Raw genomic sequence first — 26,161 nt, forward strand, 5'->3', positions numbered from 1 at the left:
TGAAAGTGACAAAAGGGAATATATTATTTTAATTAATTAATTTACCAATTATGTTTAGATTGAGTCTTATTATATAGTCCAAATAGGCTTGAATTTGCTCTAACCTCAGTGTCCCTAGTGACTGAGATTACAGGCATGCAAACCATACTTAGCTAAAAACGTCTAGGGGCTTGAGAACACACCTAACTTTTATGAGGCTCTAGGTTCAACCTTAAGCACTGCAAAAACCCACAGTGACACAAAAATCTAAATAAATTACATTTAATTTTATACAGAATTAAGAGCATGGAAACTGAAGGTAGAGAAATATTGAAGAAATAGATAGTAACCCAACTATACAACAATTGAGCTTTGACAAAAAATGATTTTGGTGCAGTGGAGAGAGAAATGATTTTTTTATTCTTAGTAAGTTACAGAGGCATAAAAAATGGGCCTAATATATAAAGTAGACTATATGGCATTAAGGGATCAGAAAACCATTATTTTGATCTTTGAGAATATGATGGGCAAGTTAACATGTAAATGATGATGATTCTGAAATAGAAAGGATTAGGAATTTTCTATTCAGGATTTTCAGTTTGAGGAAGCTGTGGCCACCATCCATGTGGTAATGTTTTAGGATTAAGCAGGAAGAGAATGAAAGCATCAGCATCATATTAAACCATAATTAAGATATAAATGACGGACTTCCAGGGGATGATGGTGGACCAGAAGCTGCCTTTTTTTAATATGGCAAATGAGAAGTCTCAGGATAGCACACAATAGACCATTCCACAGGGAGAGAGAATATTAGAGACCACAAAAGGACAGGCAAATGTCTTGAAATACAGAAACTCTGAGGGAACAAAAGGAAAACAGCAAATGTATTTGTGGCAGGGGCACAGAAGCATCATCTAAAAGCTAACCCTGGTGCCTTGGTGAGTGCAGATGAGCAGAGTTATCCATAAGATGAGCCACAGTTCTTGAAAGCCTCAAATCCAGTAGGGGATTCTGGTGGGGCAGTAATTCCTATAAAACTAGTCAGTAGTGGTGGAGAGCTGTTGTTTCTTCATGTCCCAGAAGAGGCACTATCTTGAGAAGAAACCATTTGCTCTTTAAGATAAAGCTTCCTTGGAGGCCAGAGAAGAAGGAACAATTTTTCAGAAAGCCTAGAGTCAATTTGCCACAGCTCATGTGTGAGAAATGGCTGCTGGTTGGCCTCTTGGCTTGGCAGTGGCCATGAAGGCTTTCTTGTCTGTAGCCCTGACAATCTTGTTATCTTTCAAGATAACCACAACAGAAACTGATATCCTCGAGCCAGTAGGCGGCTAGAACTGAGGCAAGCCTTGAACATGTTTACTTCTGGTCTGAGGATTCCAAAGCCCAGGCCTGTGGCCGCTACAAGCAATCTTCTCTGTCCACAGGGTGTTCACCACTGACAAGGATGAGAAGCTGCGGAAAGGCCCTCCAGGAATACACCTTAGTGCTTCATTTACCTCTCCACCCCACTCCAGAGAAACATCGTGCCTAGGCTTAGCCACGCTATCACACACCAGCCAGTCTTTGCAGTGACTGAACCTACCCAGTCCCAGCCTGAGAAGTTAAAGGTGGTCATAGTGAGTCCTGGCAGGCAAAGGTTAGTGACTTGCAACACTGCTCAGCAATGGCCCCTCAAACACTTTAGGCACAACACCAGCCCGGACAGGACAAACAGAAGAACCCCCAACCTTAAATGACTAAAACTCTTTCAGCTGGCAGAATCCAATATCAGAGAACTTCCGGAAAAAAAGCTGCTCCAGTATATTGTTTTTCCTAATATTATTTTATTGCTTTTTAAATTTTCTTTTGTTCTATATCCTCTATTATTATTTTAAAAACACTATATATTGAATCCTTTTATTTGACCTAAATGTCCTTTTTACTTGTAGGTTTGACTTCTAGTTCTCTCCTTTTACTTCCAGTTTTAAAATAAAGTAGAACGGTTTCATGACTCCTTAAGTATACTGTGAAGCACAGTTCACCATTATGCCCTCTGTACCTAATACATAATTTGGTTTTAATGTGGGCATACTGTCATTTGATTCCTCTGAGTGAAATATTGATTTTTACATTGTGTATATCCATTGTACATGGTACTGTGTTACATGAAGACATTCCCACACAAGAGTATTTAGTGCACATTGAGCAAGCCCACATTTTTATTACTGATTGGTTCCTGTTTCAGACATTTTCACACCTTATATACATAGATGAACTTATGTGTCTATAAAATCTAGAAACCACAAATAAGAGCAAATATATGATATTTTCTGAAACTGGCTTAATCAGCTTACCATGATTATCTCCAGTTCCATCAACTGTCCACTATGGCTGAAAATTTTCATTGTGTGTGTGCCTGCACATGTACATATGTATACATTTTCTCCACTCATTATTTTAGGTTGGTTCCATAACTTAGCTCCTGGGAACAGTACTGACTATGCACTAGAGTACAAATACCTCTGAGACATGTGAACCTTTTGGGTAAATTCACACGAGTGGTATAGCTGAGTTATATTTAAGCACTTTAAAAAAAGGCAGCTCAGCCCATTTCCTATGCTTACACAGGTTTCTTTATTGTGTGACCAGTATTTTTCCATCTTGCTCTCTTCTCTTCTTCCTAACATTCTTTTGTCTTCTGATCCTTTAGCCTTTCTTTTTCCTCTTTCCCTATTTCCATTATTCACTCAGTTACTATTTATTTTTAAAAAGTTTAAATTATAAATTATGTATTATTTGTGTGTGTACATGATTGTGTGTATGAATGAAAGGATGCGTATGCTACAGCCTATGTTTAGAGGTTAGAGTACAACTTCATGTGAGTTCCCTCCTTCTTGGAGGTGTGGAGTCTTAGGATCAAACTCAAATGCTTTTACCCACCGAGATTCTCACTATTTTTTTCCTTATCCACCAAGCCCTCAGTTACTGTTTCTACTTTTACCTTACATAACTTTAAACATCTAACTGTATTTTTGCCATTTTATTTTCTTTGATCATTGGTAGATAGTTGGTTTTAATTATTTTACTTTCATGATTCGTAAAAAGTTTTTCTGTCTGGTGCTGGAGAGATTGCTCAGTGGTTAGGAACACTGAATGTTTTTCCAGAAGACCTGGATTTAATTCCCAGCACCCACATGGCAGCTCACAACTGTCTGTAACTCCACCATCTGACACCCACACCCACACACACCACACATACAGGCAGGCAAAACATCAATGCACATAAAACGAATTATTAAAAAGCTCTCTCAGCCAGGCATGGTGGCGCACGCCTTTAATCCCAGCACTTGGGAGGCAGAGGCAGGTGGATTTCCGAGTTCGAGGCCAGCCTGGTCTACAGAGTGAGTTCCAGGTCAGCCAAGGCTATACAGAGAAACCCTGTCTCAAAAAACAAACAAACAAACAAACAAACAACTCTCTCTGTCTTTTTAAAAAAGAACATCTTTTATTTATTCTTTGGCTATTTAATCCATATAATATAATGTACCCTGCTCATATCTAAGATCTCCCTCCAATCCTTCTGATGCTCCCAAATAGGTTGATCTCCTACCTTTGCATCCCCCGCTTTTGATAATGCACTGAGTCTAATTAATTAGCACTGCCAGTTAGACTATTGACTGACCATTTTGGCTTGAGCTTACGCAGGTAGGCCTAAGTGCAGCGAGCTCATGAGTGCAATGACCACTTCATGTCCAGAAGATGGCATTTCACAGCAACCCTCTTCATCCATACTCTTTCTGTCCTCCTCTTCTGTGAGGCTCCTGAGCACTGGCACATTGATATAGATGTCCCATTTAGGGCTGAGCATTCTGATCACTTATGAGTCTCTGCATTAAGTTCTTTTTATAGCACAAAGAAGCTTTTGGGCCAAAGCTGACAATACCACCTTTGCAAGGCTCACTGTGAACCATTTTCACTGACCTTTATCACCCAGGCGCAGGGAAGAGGCTTCTAGTATTCTATGTTAACTGCCCTGCTGGCTTTAACCATTTTAAAGTAATTTAGTTATTTGGGGACATGGTGTTTCCTAGTGTGTTAGTTCATTTTCCCCTTTCTTGGTGGTATTGGGGTTGAACTTCCAAGTAAGGACTGCTTACTAAAAAGACTCCCAAATAAAATCAGAAGATGTGTATCTATTATTAGCTGCACAAACCTCAACACAGAAACAAAAGAAATAAAAAATACAACATGATTCCAAAAAGTTGAAACTCTTTAATTACCAGATCCAAAGATACTGAACTAGGAAAAAAATGACAGAATTCAAATGTTTACTTGTAAAACTGATCAATGACTTAAAAGAGGATATAAGCAAGCAGGAGACTGAAGTAAGGAAATCAACTCAGGATCTAGAGAAGAAGACAGTAACATAGTTAAGGAAAGAAAGTGAAATAAACAGAAATATTAAAAATGAAAACCACAACGAAAAATATCACCAACAGATTATACCAAACAGAAGAAATACTACCAGCTGGACTTGTTTGAAGAAATACAATATTCAGACATAAATACAAAAAATTAAAGAGGAGAATGACTACGACTTTTAATAGCTATAGTAAATGATCAAGGATCAAAAGCTAAGAATCCATGGGGTAGAAGGACCCATGACAAAACTAAAGGCGCAGAAACTTAGTAACTGTATTATGAGAAAATTCCCTAAATCTATGGAAATAAATGAACACTTAAAAAAAATAAATCCTTAAGTACCATTTGTCAGTTACTTGTTGCAGCACAACAGACAATTATGGTGGAGGTTTGGAAGATCATCATAATGCCATCAGAATGGATGCTTATAAAGTTTCAGAGGGAAACAAAGACCCAACCAGGAACTTCATTTAAGCCATTCATTTTATATTCTGGTAGAGAATCTAGCTGCCTTCTGCCTGTATCTTGGGAACTTATGTAAGGCTGAATTAAAAAAAAATAATAGACTAATATCTTTGGTGGAGGAAATTTCAAGGCAGGGCATCATTCATTTTGTGGCATGATTACCTTTCAATGCTCTTATTCATATCTATAGTAAGAGAGTAAAAAGATTCAAAAAGTGAACTTTAGCAAGAAAAGTTGTGTGAGCAAATTAAAAAATATGGACTTGTAGAATACGGATAGCAAAGCATCTGTAATTGTTAAAAAAGAAACATTATTCTTCAGTAGGATAACAGGAAGGGAGAACTGAAAACAAGACTCCATCAAATGTTCCTACTTATGAAAGTGCAAATTTATGAGAGGAGATAATCTGAACTGAGACTGCTGCAGGAGGAGATCACTGCTAAACACTTCCCCCAGTAAAATAAAGAAAGTGATTTTGCAGACTTAGCCATCAAGGCATATAGAAATTGCTACAGTTGTGATCCAAGGGGGCTGGGTTCCAACCTGATGCGGCAGTAGGACTTGACATTATCTTTGAGGCCTTGGTTTTGCAGACATGAATGATGTTTCATTCAGGGGGAAGGGGAGTACAGGGTCTTGTTCCACAGATCTTTAGTGCCAATGAGGTCAGGCACTATGTGTCAGGGTCACAGTTCTTACAAAGACTCTGAGGGGATACTTTGTGGAGCTTGGTAAACTTGGTCCAAGTTGTGATGTAGACTATAAAGTGCTGGAGACCATGGATGTCTATCAAAGAAAGCAGTAGACAAAAATTGAGCCAGTCCAAGTGCATATTTATGTGTGCAGCAGCCAGCTGAGCTGGAGGGGTAGAGCTATTGGCATACTTTGGTGTCCATACTATTTCACCATGAGCTCCAGATGATGGACATGGAACTAAAGGATTTGGGGTTTTCTAGGTATATATATATATTTGACTTTGCTTTGGTTTAATCTTTCCCTTGCCATGTTCCCATTGTTCCCTTTATATGTTTTAGAACCATGAGATTTCCTGAGTCTCAGAAGAGACTCTGAACTTAACTTTTAAACAGTTTTGGAACTAATAAGGACAAAGTTGGAGTCAATACATTTTGTATTATGAGATGGCCATTAGTCTATGTGGATGAGTAGAAGATTATGGCTTAAGTCTGTGCTTGGCTATTGTCTTAGTTTGTATTTATGTGATAAAACACCATGACCAAAAGCAAATTGGGGTAGAAAGGGTTTATTTCATCTTATAACTCACAGGTCACATTACATTAAGGCAAGAACTTGGATGCAGGAACTGATGCAGAGACATAGAGGGACACTTTTACTGAATTGCTCCTCATGGCTTGCTTAGCTTGCTGTTTAAAAATATAACCAAAGACCACTTTCTTATCTAACACAAGGCACTTTACAAAACCACTTTCTAATGCAACTCAGAGGACCACCTACAATGGGATAGATCCTCCACACCAATCACTAATTAAGAAAATGTTCTACAAGCTGGGTCATTTTCTCCATTGTGCGTTCTTCTCAGATAACACTAGTTTGTCTCAAGTTGACAATAAAACACCCAACAACAAAGACAGCTGTCAAGTTGATAAGTGATAAATATGTTATGCTTATATTGTCAATTTCACAGGATTTAGGATCATCAAGAAGATAAGCCTCTAAGATATGGTTGTCTGTGATAATCTAGATTAGATTAACAGAAGATAGAAAGACTCACCCTCAGTTTGGGTGGCACCATTCTAGAGGTAGAAGTCGCAGAATGAATAAAACAGAGAAAGAAAGTTGAGCACCATCACGAATCTCTCTCCATCCTGACGGTGAATGCAGCATGGCTGGCTGCTTCAAGCTCACAAGGCTCCTGTCTCCATGAAATCTCTGCCATGACGAACTGTGACTTCAAATTGTGCACCAAAATAAATCCCTTCTTTCTTAGAGTTTTGTCTGTTTTGTTGCAGCAATGAGACAAGTAACCAATGCAGAAGCATACTGAGGTTTCTACCTTATTTGAAGCTTCCCTTTCCAAGGTTTATATTACATGTAGTTTATAGTGGCCCCAAAACCATTAATATGGGAAAAGTCCAGAAATAATTTATCTTTTTAAAACTGCTTATGTTGTCTCAATCCAACATGTTCTGCATGTGAACTACCATACTGTTCATCATATCCATGCTGCAGAGTCTCCCAAACGATTGAGTTATATATTAGCTGTGTAATCAGATTAATGCTTGTGTGTATATATAGCATTAGGTACTATCTGAGGTTTGAGGCATTTACTGGTGTCTAGGAATAAATATCTTATGTATGGGAGCATCCATTGTGTTTTGAATAGATCATACTAAGAAATACTAATTCATTTGGAATGAAAAATAATCCCCATCTTTCATCCCTATGCTTTCCCAAAGCTGGTAAAATTACAATATTAGCAGAGTATGTAATATGGTATAAAATTCCACTGCTTACTCTCATCCTCACAGTGGAGGAAGATGTTATATAAAGAAAAGTTTAGAAAAATAATCTGTAAGGGAGTATGGTTTCATAAATTGAATCTTATGCTATGAAAGGTAGGGTGCCCATCCAAGTGGTCTGAGTTTAAGGGATAGTAAGAAAAAAAATGAGAAATGATATGTCCAATTAGGAAGAATAATAGACTGCAGAAAAAAAATGCTTAAACCATGAATGGAAACATAATTTTGATATAAAAATTAGATGTGCTATATGTTAGATTTCCCTTTAAAGGTACTTAAAAAATAGACTCTCATGTCAACTAGTACATAACTTCACACAGTAATTAATAAGAATTTCTTTTTAAGTTTTGCACATGTTTATATTTTATGTTGAACATATTCCCATTTATAGCCTCCACTTCTTTTGTATTCTCATTCCTGTACCCTGATGTTAGTCCTATCTGTTTAAACAGTTTTATTTTTATTTTATATCATATATATAAATATGATTGTATGTATCTACATAAAATTTAGGAAATATAAATGAGAGAATGAGAGAAACTTGCCCAACTTACTCAGTATGATTACTGAAAGTTGCACCCAATTAATAACTCATTCTGATTACCTTTTTAGTGGTCTTCCACCTCAGACAGCTATTTTGGCTAGTAAGAACTTATGGCAAATCCAGTATTAGAATAGCCTATAGGTGTTTGATCAAATAATCTAGGTTAAACTAAAAACAGATTGGAAAGAAATAGAAATTACTCAAAATTACAAAAAGAAATCTATCTATCTATCTATCTATCTATCTATCTATCTATCTATCTATCTATCTATATTTGGTTTTTTGAGACAGGGTTTCTTTGTGTAGCCCTGGCTGTCCTGGAATTCACTCTGTAGACCAGGCTGGTCTCCTGGTCTCAAATTCAGAAATCCGCCTGCCTCTGGCTCCCAAGTTCTGAGATTAAAGGCATGCGCCACCACAGCCTGGCCATACTATATTTCATATTCTGTTTGAAGAGGATCAATTAACCTGAAAATGAATTGGTCCAAAGGTCACCCAAGCATGTTCGATAGGTCACATCCCATGAAAGTTGCAAGCAGAATAGAGGTTACCAGACTTGGGAGAATGGCTGGTTTGAATGAGAATGGCTCCTGTAGGCTCATATATTTGAATATTTGGTCTACAGTTAATGGAACTGTTTGAGAAGGATTAGAAGGTGTGGCCTTATTTTAGTAGGTGTGTCACTGTGGGTGGGCTTTGGGGTTTCAAAGCCCACACCAGGCCCCGATCCATCTTGCTCTCTCTCTAGTCTACCTGATGTCTGTGGATCAGGACATAAGCTCTCAGGTATTATTCCAACCGCCTGCCTGCCTTCTTGCTATCATGCTCCCCTCAGTGATAATGAGGGGATTAACCCTTTAAAACTCTAAGCAAGCCCTCCAATGAAATGTCTTCTTCTATAAGATACCTTGGTTAGGGTGTTTCTTTCACAGAAATTGAATACTAAGACAATTGAATACACAGAAATTGAATACTAAGAAGTAGGAGAAGGAAGGGTAGATAAATATTGACCAATGGGTACTGATTTATAGTTAGCTAGGAATAAGAATATTTAGTGTGCCAATACAAAGTAGATAAAGATAATAAAAATGTGTGGGGGGATTACAGGCTCAAGACTAACTTGAGCTACATAATTAGATGCTGTCTTAAAACATATTCCTGGAGGCATTAATTTTTATAATAATAAAATCCCGTTACCATCAATATATGTGGAACCTGGAAATCATCATGTTAAGGAAAATAACCTAGATACAAAAATGTAAGTACTGCATGATCTCACTCTTGGAATCTAAGCATGTATGAAGTCACACATGTTTATGCATATACAATAAATACATAAATGCCAAATAAAAGGGAACATGCTTCATTCTCTCTATTCTTTTTATTCTTATAAGCAGTGGCTCTCAATCTGTGGGTCACAACCTCTTTGGCAGTCACATATCAGATATTTTTATTATGACTCATAACAGTAGCAATATTATAGTTAAGTAGCAATGAAATAATTTTATAGCTGGGGGTCACCACAACATGAAGAACTTTATTAAGGGGTCACAGCATTAGGAAGGTTGAGAACCACTGTGTAGGGGTACAGTGAGAAGACAGACACCTGCATCTGCAGGTACCTTGATTTCCCAGCCTCCAAAACTGAGAAATGAACATATACTGTGTAAGCAGTTCAGCTTACAGTACATTTGGTAGAGAAGCTTGAACTAAGGCAACTATGTGTTGAGGGAATAATTACTGGTAATAAAAATGTTGTATTTCCCTTGGTTAAAGTCAAAGTCAGAAATTACAGTTTACTAGAAACTCTGAGGAAAGAAAAAGCTATTACTAATAGTGTTTCAAGATTAAAAAGAACAGAAGTAACTAGAAATATGCTTAGACATGTAAGATCATTTCTCGAGTGCTTTCTTTGTTAGTTCAGCTTATATTTTATGACTTATTGTAGAAAGGTCAAAGATCTAAATCTTTTAAAAGAATAATTTTAAAGTAAGTTTAAAATTTATTTTTAACCAATGCATGGAAAACAAAAGTTGTATATATTAATGGAGTAATCTCTTATGATTTTCAATGTAATTGAAATGTAATTGTGTTAGGTTTAAGTTAGGATAAGCATATTTATCTTCTCTAAGATTTAATATTTCTTTAGGGTAAAAACATAAAATATTTACTTTTAGTCTTTGAAATCATAGTACATTACTGTTATGCATACTCACTCCTCTTTTCTTTCTTTTCTTTCTTTTTTCTCCTTTTCTTTCTCTCTCTCTCTCTTTCTTTCTTTGATATTTTCCTTATATACATTTCAAATGCTATCCGAAAGTTCCCTATACCCTCGCCTCGCCCTGCTTCCCTAACCACCCACTCCCACTTCTTGGCCCTGGCGTTCCCCTGTACTGGGGCATATAAAGTTTGTAATACCAAGGGGCCTCTCTTCCCAGTGATGGCCGACTAGGCCATCTTCTCCTACATATGCAGCTAGAGACACGAGCTCTGGGGGTACTGGTTAGTTCATATTGTTGTTCCACCTATAGGGTTGGAGACCTCTTCAGCTCCTTGGATACGTTCTCTAGCTCCTCCACTGGGGCCCTGTGTTCCATCTTATAGATGACTGTGAGCATCCACTTCTGTATTTGCCAGACATCGGCATAGCCTCATATGAGACAACTAGACCAGGGTCCCTTCAGCAAAATCTTGCTGGCATATGCAATAGTATCTGGGTTTGGTGGCTGATTATGGGATGGATCTCCGGGTGGGGTACTCTCTGGATAGTCCATCCTTTAGTCTTAGCTCCAAACTTTGTCTCTGTAACTCCTTTCATGGGTATTTTGTTCCCTCTTGTAAGGAGGAATGAAGTAGCCACATGTTGGTCCTCCCTCTTCTTGATTTTCTTGTGTTTTGCAAATTGTATCTTGGGTGTTCTACGATTCTTGGCTAATATCCACTTATCAGTGGTTGCATATCTAATGACTTCTTTTGTGATTGGGTTACCTCACTCAGGATGATATCATCCAGATACATCCATTTGTCCAAGAATTTCATTGTTTTTATTTAATAGCTGAGTAGTACTCCATTGTGTAAATGTACCACATTTTCTGTATCCATTCTTCTGTTGAGGGACGTCTGGGTTCTTTCCAGCTTCTGGCTATTATAAATAAGGCTGCTATGAACATAGTGGAGCATGTATTCTTATTACCAGTTGGAACTTCTTCTGGGTATATGCCCAGGAGAGGTATTGCAGGATCCCCCCATAGTAATATGTCCAATTTTCTGAGGAACCTCCAGGCTGACTTCCAGAGTTGGTTGTACGAGTTTGCCATCCCACCAGCAATGGAGGAGTGTTCCTCTTTCTCCACATCCTCGCCAGCATCTGCTGTCACCTGAATTTTTGATCTTAGCCATTCTGACTGGTGTGAGGTGGAATCTCAGGGTTGTTTTAATTTGCATTTCCCTGATGATTAAGGATGTTGAACATTTTTTCAGGTGCTTCTCATCCATTCGGTATTCCTCAGTTGATACTCACTCCTTCTTGCTAGGTCTCAGTCTTCTTGCTCTTGTTTAACTGTAACTCAGCAGCCATTAAGCAACATTTCTACATTCTTCCTTCTCCTACTTTCCCTAGGCATGGTACCATGGTACATTGCAACTTCTGTGGGATCAACTCTCTTAGACTGTAAGATGAAATCTTGCACTACTTATGCTTTTGTTCCTGTGTTATTTTACCTAATGTAACTATTTCTACATTCTATACATGTTACAAGTAACAGGATTTCATTATTTTAAAAATAATTTTTAAGACTACTAAGGACTTTTTTTTGAGACTGTCTAATTAAGAAACTTGGGTTAGTTTTGAGCCTACAATCCTTCTGTCTCAGTTTCTTGAGTTTTGGGACATCAAGCCAGCTGTCATCATACCTGATACAAGATTTGACATTTTAATCATAAGATTATTTCTGTTTTATACAGAAATCTACATTTTTAAGCATGTTTGTTGTAGAACTCTGCACTTATGTAATGTGGTAAATTATATTTTTCATATTTGGTGTTAATTTGTTTTATCACCAGTTGTATCATTGTTTATCTAGTTTGAATAACCTGACTGGTGTTGAATGAAAGACCAAAGTACTAAATTAGAATTCAGAAGTCAGAGAGGCTGAGGCTGTAGCAAAGTAGCCAAATGCTGTCTAGCAAGCTAAAGACCTTTGTTTTGGTCCCCAGCACTATGAACAACAATAACAACAACAACAACAACCACAAGCAACAAGAAAAAAGAGAATTAGGATGATATATTTAAAGACATTCTTTCTTAGATAAATTTGCCATAAGTAAATAAAGTGACAGGATAGTACAGAAGTTCATTTGTTTAGTAAGGATCAACTTGTGATCCTCCAGGCCTGACTTCTCACGTGCTAAGATTAGAGATGTGTGCGACCATATCTAGCAACGAGAGTGTTCTTAACTATTTTAATGAATTCATGCCATGATCTCTTTCAGCAGACCACTGAAGCTATCAAAATTATTCTCACACTATTTAAATACAAAAGAAGAAATAGCTAAGATTATGTTATAGTTTGAATATGAGCTATCCTTCTTAGGCTTACTATTGAAGACTGGTTTCCAGCTTTTGACACTATTTTGGGAGGTTCTGCAAAATTTATGAGATGTGGCCTAGGTGAAAAAGTAGGCTATTAGGGATCTTTGGGGCTATATTTTGTCACAGGGATACCTTTCTCTTTTTCTGTTTCTCATCTACCATGAGATGAACAGACTGGGCAGAATCAACAGAGCCAGACTGAATATTCTGAAACCAGGGCCAAAATGTGTCCTTTCTCCCTTAAGTTGTTTATATTACATATTTTCCCCCTCAGTGGCAAAACGTATGACACAGAAGAAAATTGGTGCCAGAGGAGTGGAATTCATTGCTGTGATAAAAACCTATCACAAGCTAGGCAAGCACTACTGACTGAGCAACATCCACAGAACCTGCCTTGACTATCAGGAGACTGTTGAGCTACCCACACAGGCTCAGTAGAGAAGATTTGGTTTTCAGCTAGTAGCATTATTTCAGTAGGCTCTGAAAACTTCAGGAGGTGAGGTCTAGATAGAAGAACTATGTCAATGGGACTACGCGTCTTTGTGGGCTATATCTTGTTTTGTCCCCCAGTTCCTGTCCTCCATGGACATCACTTATTTCATCATTGGTCTAGAATCAGAGGAACCAAAGATTATGGACAGAACCCCCTGAAATCAGTATCAAGCCAAAATTGTAAAGTCTTTGAGTCTTTGTTGATTCCTTCTCACATGAAAAGTCTGATTAACATAGATAGATCAGAAGGGAAACAAAGTAAGTGTAGTGGCCATTCCTGGTTGTCAACTTGACTATATTTGGAATGAACTACAATCCAGAATTGGAAGGCTCACCAGTGACCCTTATCTGGAGGCTTGGAGATAGAAGTTTCTGATCTGAATCTTGGTATGGAGATATTGAGGCATAGTGGCTATGGATTCCAGAAGATTAAATCTCTGAGTTCAAGGTCATCTGGGATTAAAGGTGTGGTGGAACACACCTTTAATCTGGGCTACACCTTCTGCTGGAGACAATATAAGGACATTGGAAGAAGGGAGTCTTGCTCTTGCTCCTTTGCCTGCTTGCTGTGTGAGACTGAGTAACTGCTAGATCCTTGGACTTCCATTCAAGCTACGACTGAACCATTGTTGGGAATTGGGCTGCAGACTGGAAGTCATCAATAAATTCCTTTACTATATAGACACTATCCATAAGTTCTGTGACTCTAGAGAACCCTGACTAATACAGTAAGCTATAATGTATTTTTATTTGTAGACTCTTGAGGTTTGTATATGTCTTTGGACCACTATAAGACTCAGTGTACAAGGCTGTAGAGTTTGCTCAGTGATTTAAAACACTCGTTGCTCTTGAAAAAAACCTGAATTCAATCCCTAGCACCTACATGGTGGTTCACAACCATCTGATCCAGGGGATCCAATGCCTCTTCTGATTTTTGAGGCACCAGGTACATAGGTGGTGCACATACATACATGCAGATAAAACACTCATACATGTAAAATAAATCTTAAAAATAGCCCTTAATGTAGAACCTTAGTACCTATTTTCCTTGAACCCAGAGATCAAATATAATTGGATCAGTGACACCACCAAGAATCAATATAGTACTCCTTCTTGTTACAAAGATATTGAAGACAATATATGGACCTTTAAAAAAAATCTATCACCATTAATATTTCTTTTGTAAAATTTTAATTTATATATTTTATGTTGAGTACACTGTAGTGGTTTTCAGACACACCAGAAGAGAGCATCGGATCCCATTACAGATGGTTGTGAGCCACCATGTAGTTGCTGGGAATTGAACTGAGGACCTCGGGAAGAACAGTCAGTGCTCTTAGCCACTGAGCCATCTCTCTAGCCCACCATTAATATTTCAAGGTATAAAAAGTGATGTAATGTTTTGATTGGCTCTTTGGAGGCCATTTTAGATTCAATTTCAACATGTATGGAAGAGCAAAGACAACAAAATGAGAAAGTTCACATTTTTAAAACAGCAGCAAGTATATTATGAACTTAATTAAAAGTTTATTTTCCTAGGTATTTTAGAGGATCTGATAGAGATTGCATATACTGATAGAATCTAGGTTATAGTGGTTTGATTTGTTGACTTAAGATGGAGCAAAGATAATACCCATTAAATGAAAATTATAGTTCTAGCTTTAAAAGTTGATTTTTTTCCAGGACTCAGAATACGTATCATGATATCCTTAATGTTGGGCACAACTTCCTGTAAGCCATGCAACCATAAAGGCATAACTGATATTCTGCAGTGTATTGAGTTCCTAAGCTCTGAGATGTGATATTTGAGGCATACTAAATACATTTTTGTGCTATATGTGATTTTTCTTTTTCTCTTTAAAAATATTTATTTTTATTTATGCATATTAGTGTTCTGTCTGCATGTATATATGGGCACCACATGTGTTCCTGGTATCCATAGAGGTTAGAAAAAAGTATCAAATCCCCTAGGACTGGACCTATAGATGGTTATGAACTACTATCTATAGTGGGCAATGAGAATCAAACTCAGGTCTTCTGCAAGAGCAGCAAGTGACCACTCTATCTCTGATATTTTTATCTTATGATTTTTTTTTGGGATAAATACAACTTTGTAAGATGAGAAGCATCTATGTATTGTTGCTTTTACTGTATTACATGTAAATAATTTTCTATTTGAACCAAACATTTCTGTTTACTTTCAGTTGACCATTTAAATACACTGTTTCCTTAAGGCTATGATTCTCTTTACTGTCTTAGATTTTCATAAACAAGGAAGTTTTACATAATGGAATCTATATTTCTAGTGTTTAACTACATGGTTACTATCGTATAGTTCAATGAGTAAAAATATGTTATAGACAGGCAGGAGAGATGGCTCAGCGGTTAAGAGCATGACTGCTTTTCCATAGGTTCTGAGCTCAATTCCCAGCAACTATATGGTAGTTCACAACCATCTGTAATGTGATCGAATGCCCTCTTCTGGTGTATCTGAAAACAGCTACAGTGTACTCATATTAAATAAAGAAATAAATCTTTAAAAAATATTGTACAGAATTGAAGGAACATTGTTTGACCTATGGAGAGCACAAACAATTTTAAAATCTCTTGTTTTAGAAGCTACAAATCACAGGTTTTCTCTCAGTCTTTTGTTTCCTATAGCATAACATTTTTTCTTTGTTTCACTTTATGCTTAGGACTAGCTGGATATAAGTCAACTTTAGCCTCTAAGTTGATTAATAAGAATAATGGTATTGAAATAAAAAGTGCTGAGGAACCCAGTAGTAGTATATTTCTGTAGAAACAGCATTTTTTAAGGTGTGTGGCTATTCCAACATGGAAGGAAACCTTTGTGGCACTTCAAATCCTATTCTAATTTACTTTTGAATTATACTGTTTTTCCAAAGAGTTAATTAACTACCCAATGTGGGTACTGGTCACCAAAACTGGTTCCTCTGCAAGGGCGGTACATGCTTTTAACCCCCTATTCTATCTCTCTAGCTCACATTTTCATTTTTTCAGTGGTGAAAGCATCCAAAGTTTTCTTCTAGCTTACAAAAAACCTAATTACTATGACTGATAGTTACCAAGTGTGAAACAGTACACCAGAACTTTTAATGCCAAGTATGACTTAGTACCTGTGATGATTTTACATGTCAACTTGAAATATCCCAAAATCACCTGAGAAGGGATTCTCAATCATGGATTGCCTATATCAGGTGGGTCTTTGGGCATGTTTGAGGAGATGTCTTGGTTGTTAACTTACCTAGCCTACTATGGATAGCACCATTCCCTTGTCAGGAGTACTAAGCAAATCGAATGCAAGGATGCATTTATTCTTTACTTGTTCCTCACAGTGGATGTGGTGTGAAAAGCTGCTTGAGTTCCTGAACTGACTTCCCTGAAATGATGGGCCATAACTTGAACTGTAAGCCAATTTCTCTTCAAATTTCCTCTGTCAGGGTATTTTATCATAGCAATAGCAATAACATTAGCCCAGTAACCACTGATCATTGTGCTGGTTAGTTTTAAGTGTCACTTTGATACTACCTAGAATTGCTTGGGAATTATATACACCAGGCTGGACTGTGGGTATATTTGTGAGAGAGTGCTTTGATTGTATATTGATGTTGGAAGACCCAATCCATTGTGGGTGACACACTTTAGGGGCTTATCCTTTAATTGCACAAGAGTGAAGAAAGTTTGCTGAGCACAAAGAAACAAGTAAGGAAGGACATGCTTATTATCTCTTTGCTTTTGACTGTGTCATGTAACTAGCTGTTCCTGCATTGTCTTCCTCAAAATAATGGACTGTAACTTGAAATTGTATGTTTTTAAAATGAATTATTTATTTTATGAGTATGAGTACACTGTAGCTGTCCTCAAACGCATCAGAAGAGGGCATAGGATCCCATGACAGATGGTTGTGAGCCACCATGTGTTTGCTGGTAATTGAACTCAGGACATCTGGAAGATCAGTCAGTGCTCTTAACCACTGAGCCATCCTTCCAACCCATGAAATTGTATATGTTAAATGAACTATTTCTTCCCTAAACTATTTTTTGCTCAAGGTATTTTATTGTAACAACAGAAATGAAACTTGAACACCAGTCTTCTCAACAGTTGTAAGAGTGACTCATACTTATGAAAACAAAAGAATCAAAAGATTCAAACTCTAAAAAAGACACTAGTGCTTTTAGAACCAGGAAAAATTTACATAGGAAGAAAATAGCTGATATTTCAAGTGCCCATTAATATTTTCAAGTTGGTTTAATATGTCTTAGAAAAAAGGTTTCTAAAAAACCAAACCAAACCAAACCAAATGAAAACTTTACACAGAAAAAAAAGAGGTTTCTAATAACACAACACTTGCATTTAAGATTTCTGTGTTTATAATATATATATAGTACAAACAAAAGTGGATAATCTCTGCAGTAAAACCTGTAAAGCGAAGCACTGCTATGGTGTTCTACACAACTATGGAAGTAGTACCAGTGTTTCTGTCCCAGAGACAGACACAGTTTTTTTTTTTTTTTTAAACTGAGATTCACTAATTTACCAAAGAATAATTAATTATATAATGCATAGGGCACTCTACATTAAAATTTTTGATTATAGTACCTTGGTGGTAGAGTACTTGCCAAGATGTATGAGGCTTTGGGATCAATGTCTGGCACCACCAACAAATTTTGGGTATAAAATTCGGGAAGCGGGTGTAGCCGTATGGGCCAAGACGGTGCCCTGGCCCATTGCCAGGCCCCATGAACCCCACATGTTTACTGCCTTGCCCGAACATGGCAGTGAAACTGCATGCGTATTCCTCGTGATCTGGATCTGTCAGCCTATTTGTGACTGACCTGAGCTCATGCCTGGAGCAAGTGTGATTTCTGATTGGATGAGGTGGGGTGGAGTGAGATGAGGTCAGTCGCTGCGAGGATAGGAGAAGAGCACTTGCTGCAAGAGGAGGAAGAAGAAGCTGCTGGGGAAGAGAGCTGTAAGAGAAAAGGCCACAAGTAAAGAAGCTGCTGCATGAACCCGCCTTGGTGTCCATGTCATTCTTGTTTCCACGGGAAGAAAGGACTGCGGCATGTGGTGGTCTGTATGGGGAACTCATCGAGTTGGTTGGCAACGGTAAAACGGTAAGTAAAGAAAGTACAGACCTAAGAAAATTTTAGTAAGCAGCGGTAAGAAAATTTTAGTAAGCAGCGGTAAGGAAATTTTGTTAAGCAGCGGTAAGTAATGTCAGGTTCCTGGAAAAAAAGGGATGAAGCATTAAGGTTCTCAGGATAGAGACAAAGGGAATTAAAGAGAGCACAGGCTTGTCAGCTTCCTGGGGAAAAAAAGGACGAAGCACTAAGGTTCTCAGGAATAGAGAAGAAGGGAATTTCAGCACTAAAGAAAGCATAGGCCTGATAGGTTCCCTGGAAAAAAGGGTACAGAGCACTAAGGATCTCAGATATAGAGACAAAGGGAAGGTTCCTAGGAAAAAAGGGAGGAAGCATTAAGGATTTCATATATAGAGACGAAGGGAAGGTTCCCCGGAAAAAAGGGGATGGAGCACTAAGGTTCTCAGGAATAGAGACGAAGGGAATTTCAGCAACACGGGTTCAACTGCGACTAAAATGAAAATAAAAATGTTAGCCATCTGGAACTTGATCAGGGCGTGCTTGAGGTACACCAGTGGAGAGCACAGTGCTGAAATAGAGGAAGGAGTAGCGGTGCTTGAGGAGGCTAAGGAGATTGCTTCTCAGGCTAGCCGCTGAAAACCTAAACAGCTTAGACAACAAACCAAAGATAAGAAAGAGAAGAAGGAATCTAGCTCTGAAGGGTCTACTAGTGACAGCGAGGGGACTGATAGGGACAGTGATGTCTGTAGTCAGATGTCCCGCTGGAGTTTGAGGCGCTGTAGGCCACCTGAACCATCAGCCCCTCTGTTGCCTTCTCCTCCCCCCATAAAGATGAGGGAGACAAAAGGGGAAAGCGTAGTCTTCATGCAAAAGTCTGAAAAAATGTGCCCACCATTGTGGGGGCCTTTCCAGTATTTCAGGACCAACAGGGGCAATGGTATCATGAACCCCTGGATTGGAAGGTTGTACAAAGATTGAAGGAGTTAGTTTCAACTTATGGGGTCCAGGCTGCCTTTACTGTAACTCAGGTTGAGTCCCTACAGTGGTACTGTATGATGCCTTTTGATTGGCAGAACCTCTGCAAGGCCTTTCTTTCGGGAGGAGGTTATTTAACATGGAAGGCTGCTTATATTGAGCATGCCTTTGAGCAGGCTGTGGCTAATGCTGCTGCTGGACTCCCCAATGCAGCCTGGAATATCGACATGTTAATGGGGCAAGGGAATTTTGCCAACAATCAAACAGGTTATCCTATACAGGTTTATGAGCAGATTAATAACTGTGCTCTTAGAGCTTGGAAGAGGCTATCAGGCACTGGAGACCTTGGGGCCAGCTTGTCTAAGGTGACAAATTTGAAAGCTGGTATCCTTATGGTTAACCAAAGAGTGGATTGGTTGCAAGAACAGATGAATATTTTGGAGCAGTTAGTATTTGCTTCCTGCATTACTCATATGGCAGGAATGTGTGTAACCTCTGTTCAGTATCAGAATTTTTCCAGAGCTGCAAATCTGTTGCGTGCAATTGGTGCGATGCTGCTAAGAAATTGGAGTCATGATCTCGACACAAAGATGAAGGAATTGCAAGCATCGATTGTTGCCGTGAATAACACCCGTGTGGAGATTGCAACTGCAAAGCAAAGGCTGGAGATCATCCAGGGAACTGTAGGATTCTTAAAAAATTGGGGAAGGATGGCCTTTTGGGCGTTCCTGCTGACTGTTGGTGTGTGGAGAAATGCTTTGGTGGATGGCACATATGCAAAGGCGGCACAGGGCTGATAAACGAGCCTTAGAGCAGGCTATGGCAGCCTTGGAAGGAGGAGCATCCCCCCAATGTTGGCGCAACATGCTGGATTAGTAATCAATGACAGGTAAGACCCTCACATGCACATATTAACCTAAGACAGGATGGCGAAAGTGAGTTTGTCACTCCCATGATGGTTAAGGATGAGGCACAGATGGGGACAACCTAAGACAGATGTTGATCCCAGAGCTACTAATAAAACAAAAAGGGGGCAATGCAGGGTTCACAGGGCCTGGCAATGGGTCAGGGCGCCATCTTGGCCCATGCAGCTGCACCCACTTCCCTCAATAAAACACATAGGAAACTCTACCTTGTATTGAAACACAAAAAGAAGTATAAAACTTCTTATATAATAGTCCTGCATTCCAGGTTTGACTTCGAAAATTCATTAATTTTTTCCAAGTTCAACAAAAGTGCAATTCCTATATCACTAAATTAAAGAGAAAGGTGAATTTCTAAGTACAATTTCTGATGTTACCTACTTAGAGATCTAAGACAACTTAGACATGTGCATATAGTTAAGTAGAAAAATCAAACTTTAAATGAACAATTCTTTGGATTTTTTTTAATTAAGAATTTTCTTCATTTACATTTCAAATGCTATCCCAAAAGTCCCCCATACCCTCTCCTCCCACTCCCCTACCCACCTACTCCCACTTCTTGGCCCTGGTTAAATGAACAATTCTTATTACCACTTGGCACTATATTTCCTATTTGTATTATTATTTAAGCTATCTATTCCTCCCTTCTTTCTTGACATATATATCCAATCCATCATGTACAGATATACTAGAAATAGATGATACTGCCAATATCAGTGGAAGTCTGTTTTTGAAGACATTTCTAACAATACTGAAAATGAAGCCTCCATAATGAGGCTTATTAACATTTTAGATTTTAATGTAAAATTAAACTTGGGGTTTTATTTCTTATCTAAGGTCCAATACTGAAGGAAATGAAGGGATGCAATGAGTAGTCATAGCAGTGAGTAGTTATGGGGCCGGCCATGAGGGAATAGAGTTTAACACATATGATGGATCAGAGTCATAACTATGAGTACAAAAGAGCTATTCTCCTTCATTTTACCAGAGTATACATCCTTATTCCACTAAACTAAAATAGACAAAAATTCATATCACCAACAAAACAGTTAACCAATCTGCAATCCTTTACTATGATGAAGTCCATTTTTCCAACATGATGATCCTGAGCCTCTCTAAGAAACTCAGAACAAAGGAAGAGAATGTCCTGCTTCACCACAGATGACCAAAATATAGGGACTATCTGTACACATGGATCTAATTAGCTTAGATGTACTTGAGTGATATAGTAGTCTTTGACCAGAATCTGATTTAACCAACACAAATACATTCTTAAGAAGCATAAAGTGGAGATGACTACCTGTTTCATCTCATTACAAATACTATGTATTATTGACACAGATAATCCTATGTACTATACCTAGAATAGAAAAATCAGACATAAAAAGTAGATTAAGGGTTACCAGGGACTGAAGAAAGAGACCAAAAGGGAAGAAGGATTTATTGTATCATGAGAACAGAATTTGTATTTGAGGTGATGGAAAAGGTTGGGAATGCTGGCAATAATTTTTACAGTGTTTTGAATAAAATTAAAGACACTTAAAATAGTTAAAATGGTAAACTTAAGTTTATGTATCTCTATATCACAATAAAACATTTTAACCATGGGGGATTTATAATATTTCAAAATTAGTTAATAGAAATTATTGTTAATTTAGAATTTATTTCCTCCATATAAAATTATTAACTAATTTTTTTACTTTTGATCATAGATGGGATAAAATGTGTCCAGGTCATAATGGAAGAAAACCAGAAAAAAGTCAAAATAAACTCCTTACTTTAATTGGCTCAGGCTGCATCATAGGTGCAGGCATAGCAATGGCACTTGAAGCATAAACCTGGTGATATGCTGCTTGAACTCCATGGTCAGAATAAGGCTGTTACAAAAGAGGCAGTGAGGAAATAGGAGGGGAGAGAAAAAAGAAGTGTTACTTTCATTTATTAAAATACTTATGTTTTCTACCACATACAAAACCTCATTCACTATGTTTAATGAAGTTATAGTCTGATAAAGAAACAGAATTACTCTAAATCATCATGTCCTTTGAGTCATGTGTATGATGCATGAGGAAAAAAACGAACACTCAATTATACCTAAGAACGTTGGTGAGGATGGCAATGAAAAATTTCCTAGAGGCACTGATGTTTGATTTAAAAGAACTGGGAACACAGTGAGGGATGGTGGGATTAAAATGGAGGTAAGTAAGTAAACACTTCTGTGGGAGACCTATGTAAGTTATTTGGGAAGCTGGAAAGAACCTTATATGCTAAAGGGGGAAAATTAGCCTGGAGAGCAATAAACAGAGGGCAGATAATTTAAAAGTATATTTAAATGATAATAAATGCTGGCAAGGATGTGGAGAAAGAGGAACCATTTATTCTGTTTGTGGTAGTGTAAACTGGTACTGTCACCATGGAAATAAATATAAAGTCTTTTCAAAAAATTAAAAAAGAATTACTATAAGACCCAGCTATACCAATCCTGAACATATATCTAAGTGATTCTATAACCTACACAGGAATACTTGCATACCCATGTTTATTGTTGGTTTATTCATAATAGGAAGGAGATATAACTAGCCTAGTTATCCATCAACAGACAAAGAGGTGAAACAAGTTTATATTTAAAACAATAGATTTAAACTATCTAAAATATTATTAAATTATTGAATTGAAACATTTTAATACCCTGTCTTCAAAACCTGATTTCATATATATTTCCACTTACATATAAGACATCTTAATTTGTTCTTTTCCCATCTCAAATGCTCAATTGCTACATGTAGCTAGTGACTATTATCTAGGATACTGCAGTACAAAACAGCAATCATGATGTTGGTATTACAGTTATGGATAGGATAACATCAGACTGAATATGTAAGATGAAAAGATTGAAGAACCAAACATGAAATTATGGGGAACAGCTTACAAAGGAAAATAAAAGCTGGTAAAGGAATTCCAGAAGAGGGCAGTATTGTGTGTGCAAACACAGGTCTTAAACAGACATGAATATGGACATTCTTCCTGAAGGGTTAAGTAAGGAAGGAAAGTATTTAGAAGTTAGGTTGTCATTAAGGTCCTTCTCAAAGGCAGCTTAGGCAGAAAGACAATGAAACAGACTTCAGCAGGTGTGGAATGAGATCATCCTGAACATCACAAATATTGAATATAGCTTATGTTTTCAAGAGTCTTGGTTTTGAAAGATAGAAGAGAATTAAGGGATCTGTGAAGGAATGAGTAAAAAAGATCATCATAATTACTTCTCAAAGGTGCTACAGATATTAAAGGACTTTGTATCAATCAGTTCTAATCTTTTAATACTGCAATATGGTTTCTTGATGCTTTCACTTTTGTAAGTAAGGTCACTTTGAGAACAAGACTGCTGAGGTTAAATAATTCCCTTAAGAATCACAGCAAAGTGGTGAAGCTCTGGACCAACGGAGATGGAAAAATAAATCACAGAATATGTTGAGATCCCTGAGAGGAATAAAGTGAAGGTTTTCAGAGCACAATAGGTAGAAACAACCTTGGACAAGACTAAGTTACCATAGAAATATAAAAAAACGTAAGGCTGGATTAGGACCTCTTTAAGTTTTTGTTGGGAGTTGGAGGCTAAATTGGTTTCTATGAACTGGTTTCAATTTTTATGAAAGGGAAAGCAAAGATGTAGTGTAAGAGTGAAATGGGGAGTCTGCAGTAATACAAGCATGGTAGACGTTTGAAACGGTCACTGAGGTACATGACTGAATGCATTCACACGCTTGTTTTCTTTTTCAGGAAACTTGTCCATAACATTCACAACAAAAGCCCTGCAGGTTTTAATTGTGCAAAAACCCACTTAACTTATAGGCCATTCCATCTTATTTATTAAATTATAAATTAATAACAGTATAATAGTCTGCTCGAAACACCACCAAAATAAAATACTGATGTTATTAAGTATAAGCTACATAGTCACAACAATATTTTTTAGAAAAAAATCTTATTAGATTAAATAAGGAGTGACTACACACTGGTGATGAGTACCTCATACCAGGAATTAAGATTATGGGTTAAAGCCCAAAGTAGATTTTGGTGAATATCTGATGTAAAAGCATTCTTACTTTACTCTCACCTTTATGCAAATCAGAACGCAAGAAAACATCAAAAGACTAAGTTCTGAAATTTCACCACCAATTAAATTAGAACATATTTATGGGTTTCAAATCACAAACTATTTACAATGTGTACCCATGCTGTACAATTTGGACAAACATAAGGGAGGATTCTGAGGCTTTTACTCACCAAGATTGATTTTCCTAGATGTCAATGAAAAGATCTACTCAGATTCTTAGAGGCTTGTAGGTTCATTCAAGGTAAAAATAAAAGATCTTATTTTATAATGCTTAACAATAAGGGAGGGGAATCTCAAGGAGAAATGTCTATATTACTTTTTCTGTCTACTATGTAGAGTTTTAGCTGAGTAACACTGCCAGAGGTGAACCAGGGCGAAGGTTAGAATAAGTACTGATTGTTACATCTCAATATGGAGAACCTAGGATAAGAACTTGAGATTGAACTGGAACTAAAATGATCACCAGCAAGGATATGGACAAAAGAGAACCCTTTGACAATATAGAGTGAATGAAAATTAGGGTAGTTACTATGCAAAAACAGTATGTAGGTTTCTAAAAAATACTATTATATGATTCAGCAATCTGTGCTTCTAGATATACATACACACATACATACATACATACAACATATCTACATATGTATGTATCACACACACACACACACTCACAGGCAAAGGAAACAAGTTGTTACAGATCTATCTGCACTCTGAAGCACACTGCAGCACTACTCACAATAACAAAGAAGTGGGCAATGTAGCTTAGTGGTCAAGTACTTGCTCAACAGTATACAAAGCTTGGATTGGTTTCCCATTACCAGAAGAACAAAACAAAAAACCTGTATTCTTATCTTACATAATAGCAGTGATATTTAGTGTTCATCAATGGGTGAAGAGAATGTAGGGTATGAATAACAGAATAACATATAGTCTTAAAAAAAGAAGGAAACTCTGATGTCACAGCTGTGACATCATAGATAAACCTGGAGGACATTATACCACAAAATAAGCCAGGCACAGGAAGATAAATGCTTTACAATGCTTCTATGTGGGATCTGAAAAATCAAACTCACAGAAGCAGAGATTAAGAAAGTGGTTTTCATGGGTGGGGAGAAAGATGAGAAGGTGCTGGTCAAACAGTAGAGTGACAGACTGATAGGCTAGATGTTTTCTGGAGAGCCACTGTACAGCATGGTGACTGTGGGTAATAAGAATGGGTTAAGCCGGGCATGGTGGCACACGCCTTTAATCCCAGCACTCGGGAGGCAGAGGCAGGCGGATTTCTGAGTTCGAGGCCAGCCTGGTCTACAAAGTGAGTTCCAGGACAGCCAGGGCTATACAGAGAAACCCTGTCTTGAAAAACCAAAAAAAAAAAAAAAAAAAAAAAAAAAAAAGAATGGGTTATAAAGTTGAAAATTGCTGAGAGATTGTAAATATTTTCATTACAAAGAAAAAACTAAATAACCCAATGAAGAGATGAACTACATTGACTGTGGTAATTAGCTTAGAATATATACAATTACAAAATATCATGTAGTTCATAAATATTTATACTACAATTTTCTACTCAATTACATTTCACTAAATCTGGAAAATAGGAAACACAAAAAAGTAAATGGAGGATGAGACAAAGATGGAGAAACTCTAGTGAAAGTATGAAGAGTAAAAACACTAAGGTCTAAGTGTGGAGATTACTCTTCCAGAATAAAATGTTATAAGCTTTAGTACGAGAAAGAGAAAAAGAGCAATGCACTCAGCAAGATGCTGATTTACAACATACCGTCTCATCTGCACAGTTCTTGCACATGGATGACACTATTAGTGACACACCAAGGATATAACTTAAAGACACTGAAGACAGTATTTGTAATTTATAGTTAATAATTTATATTGTATACAGAGATTTTTAAATTTTACATTGGTTTAAAGATTATATGCTCTTAACTGATAAACTCATTAGCAACAGTACAGACTGATAAGAAAACAAGAAATGCAAATATGTGGTACATTAAAACTTTGAAAGAAACTTGGAAGGTGATTCACAAGTCATTACTGA

General features: G+C 37.4%; 1 protein-coding gene across 3 annotated transcripts in view; it reads right to left on the reverse strand.

Moving 5' to 3' along the window:
* Nucleotides 1-26,161, reverse strand: part of Boll (boule RNA binding protein) — a 125,828-nt gene that overhangs the window by 29,202 nt on the left and 70,465 nt on the right. For all 3 annotated transcript variants that reach the window (XR_015047024.1, XM_085837405.1, XM_085837408.1), the window contains exon 10: nt 21,773-21,871. Coding sequence is in view for 2 of the 3 variants with exons in the window: in XM_085837405.1 (XP_085693531.1) it covers nt 21,773-21,871 (99 nt within the window). In the remaining variant the exon portion in view is untranslated. The remainder of the gene's footprint in view (nt 1-21,772; nt 21,872-26,161) is intronic.

Source organism: Mus caroli, unplaced genomic scaffold (assembly GCF_978045245.1).
Source record: "Mus caroli unplaced genomic scaffold, Mus_caroli_1 scaffold_1, whole genome shotgun sequence".
NCBI lineage: Eukaryota > Metazoa > Chordata > Mammalia > Rodentia > Muridae > Mus > Mus caroli.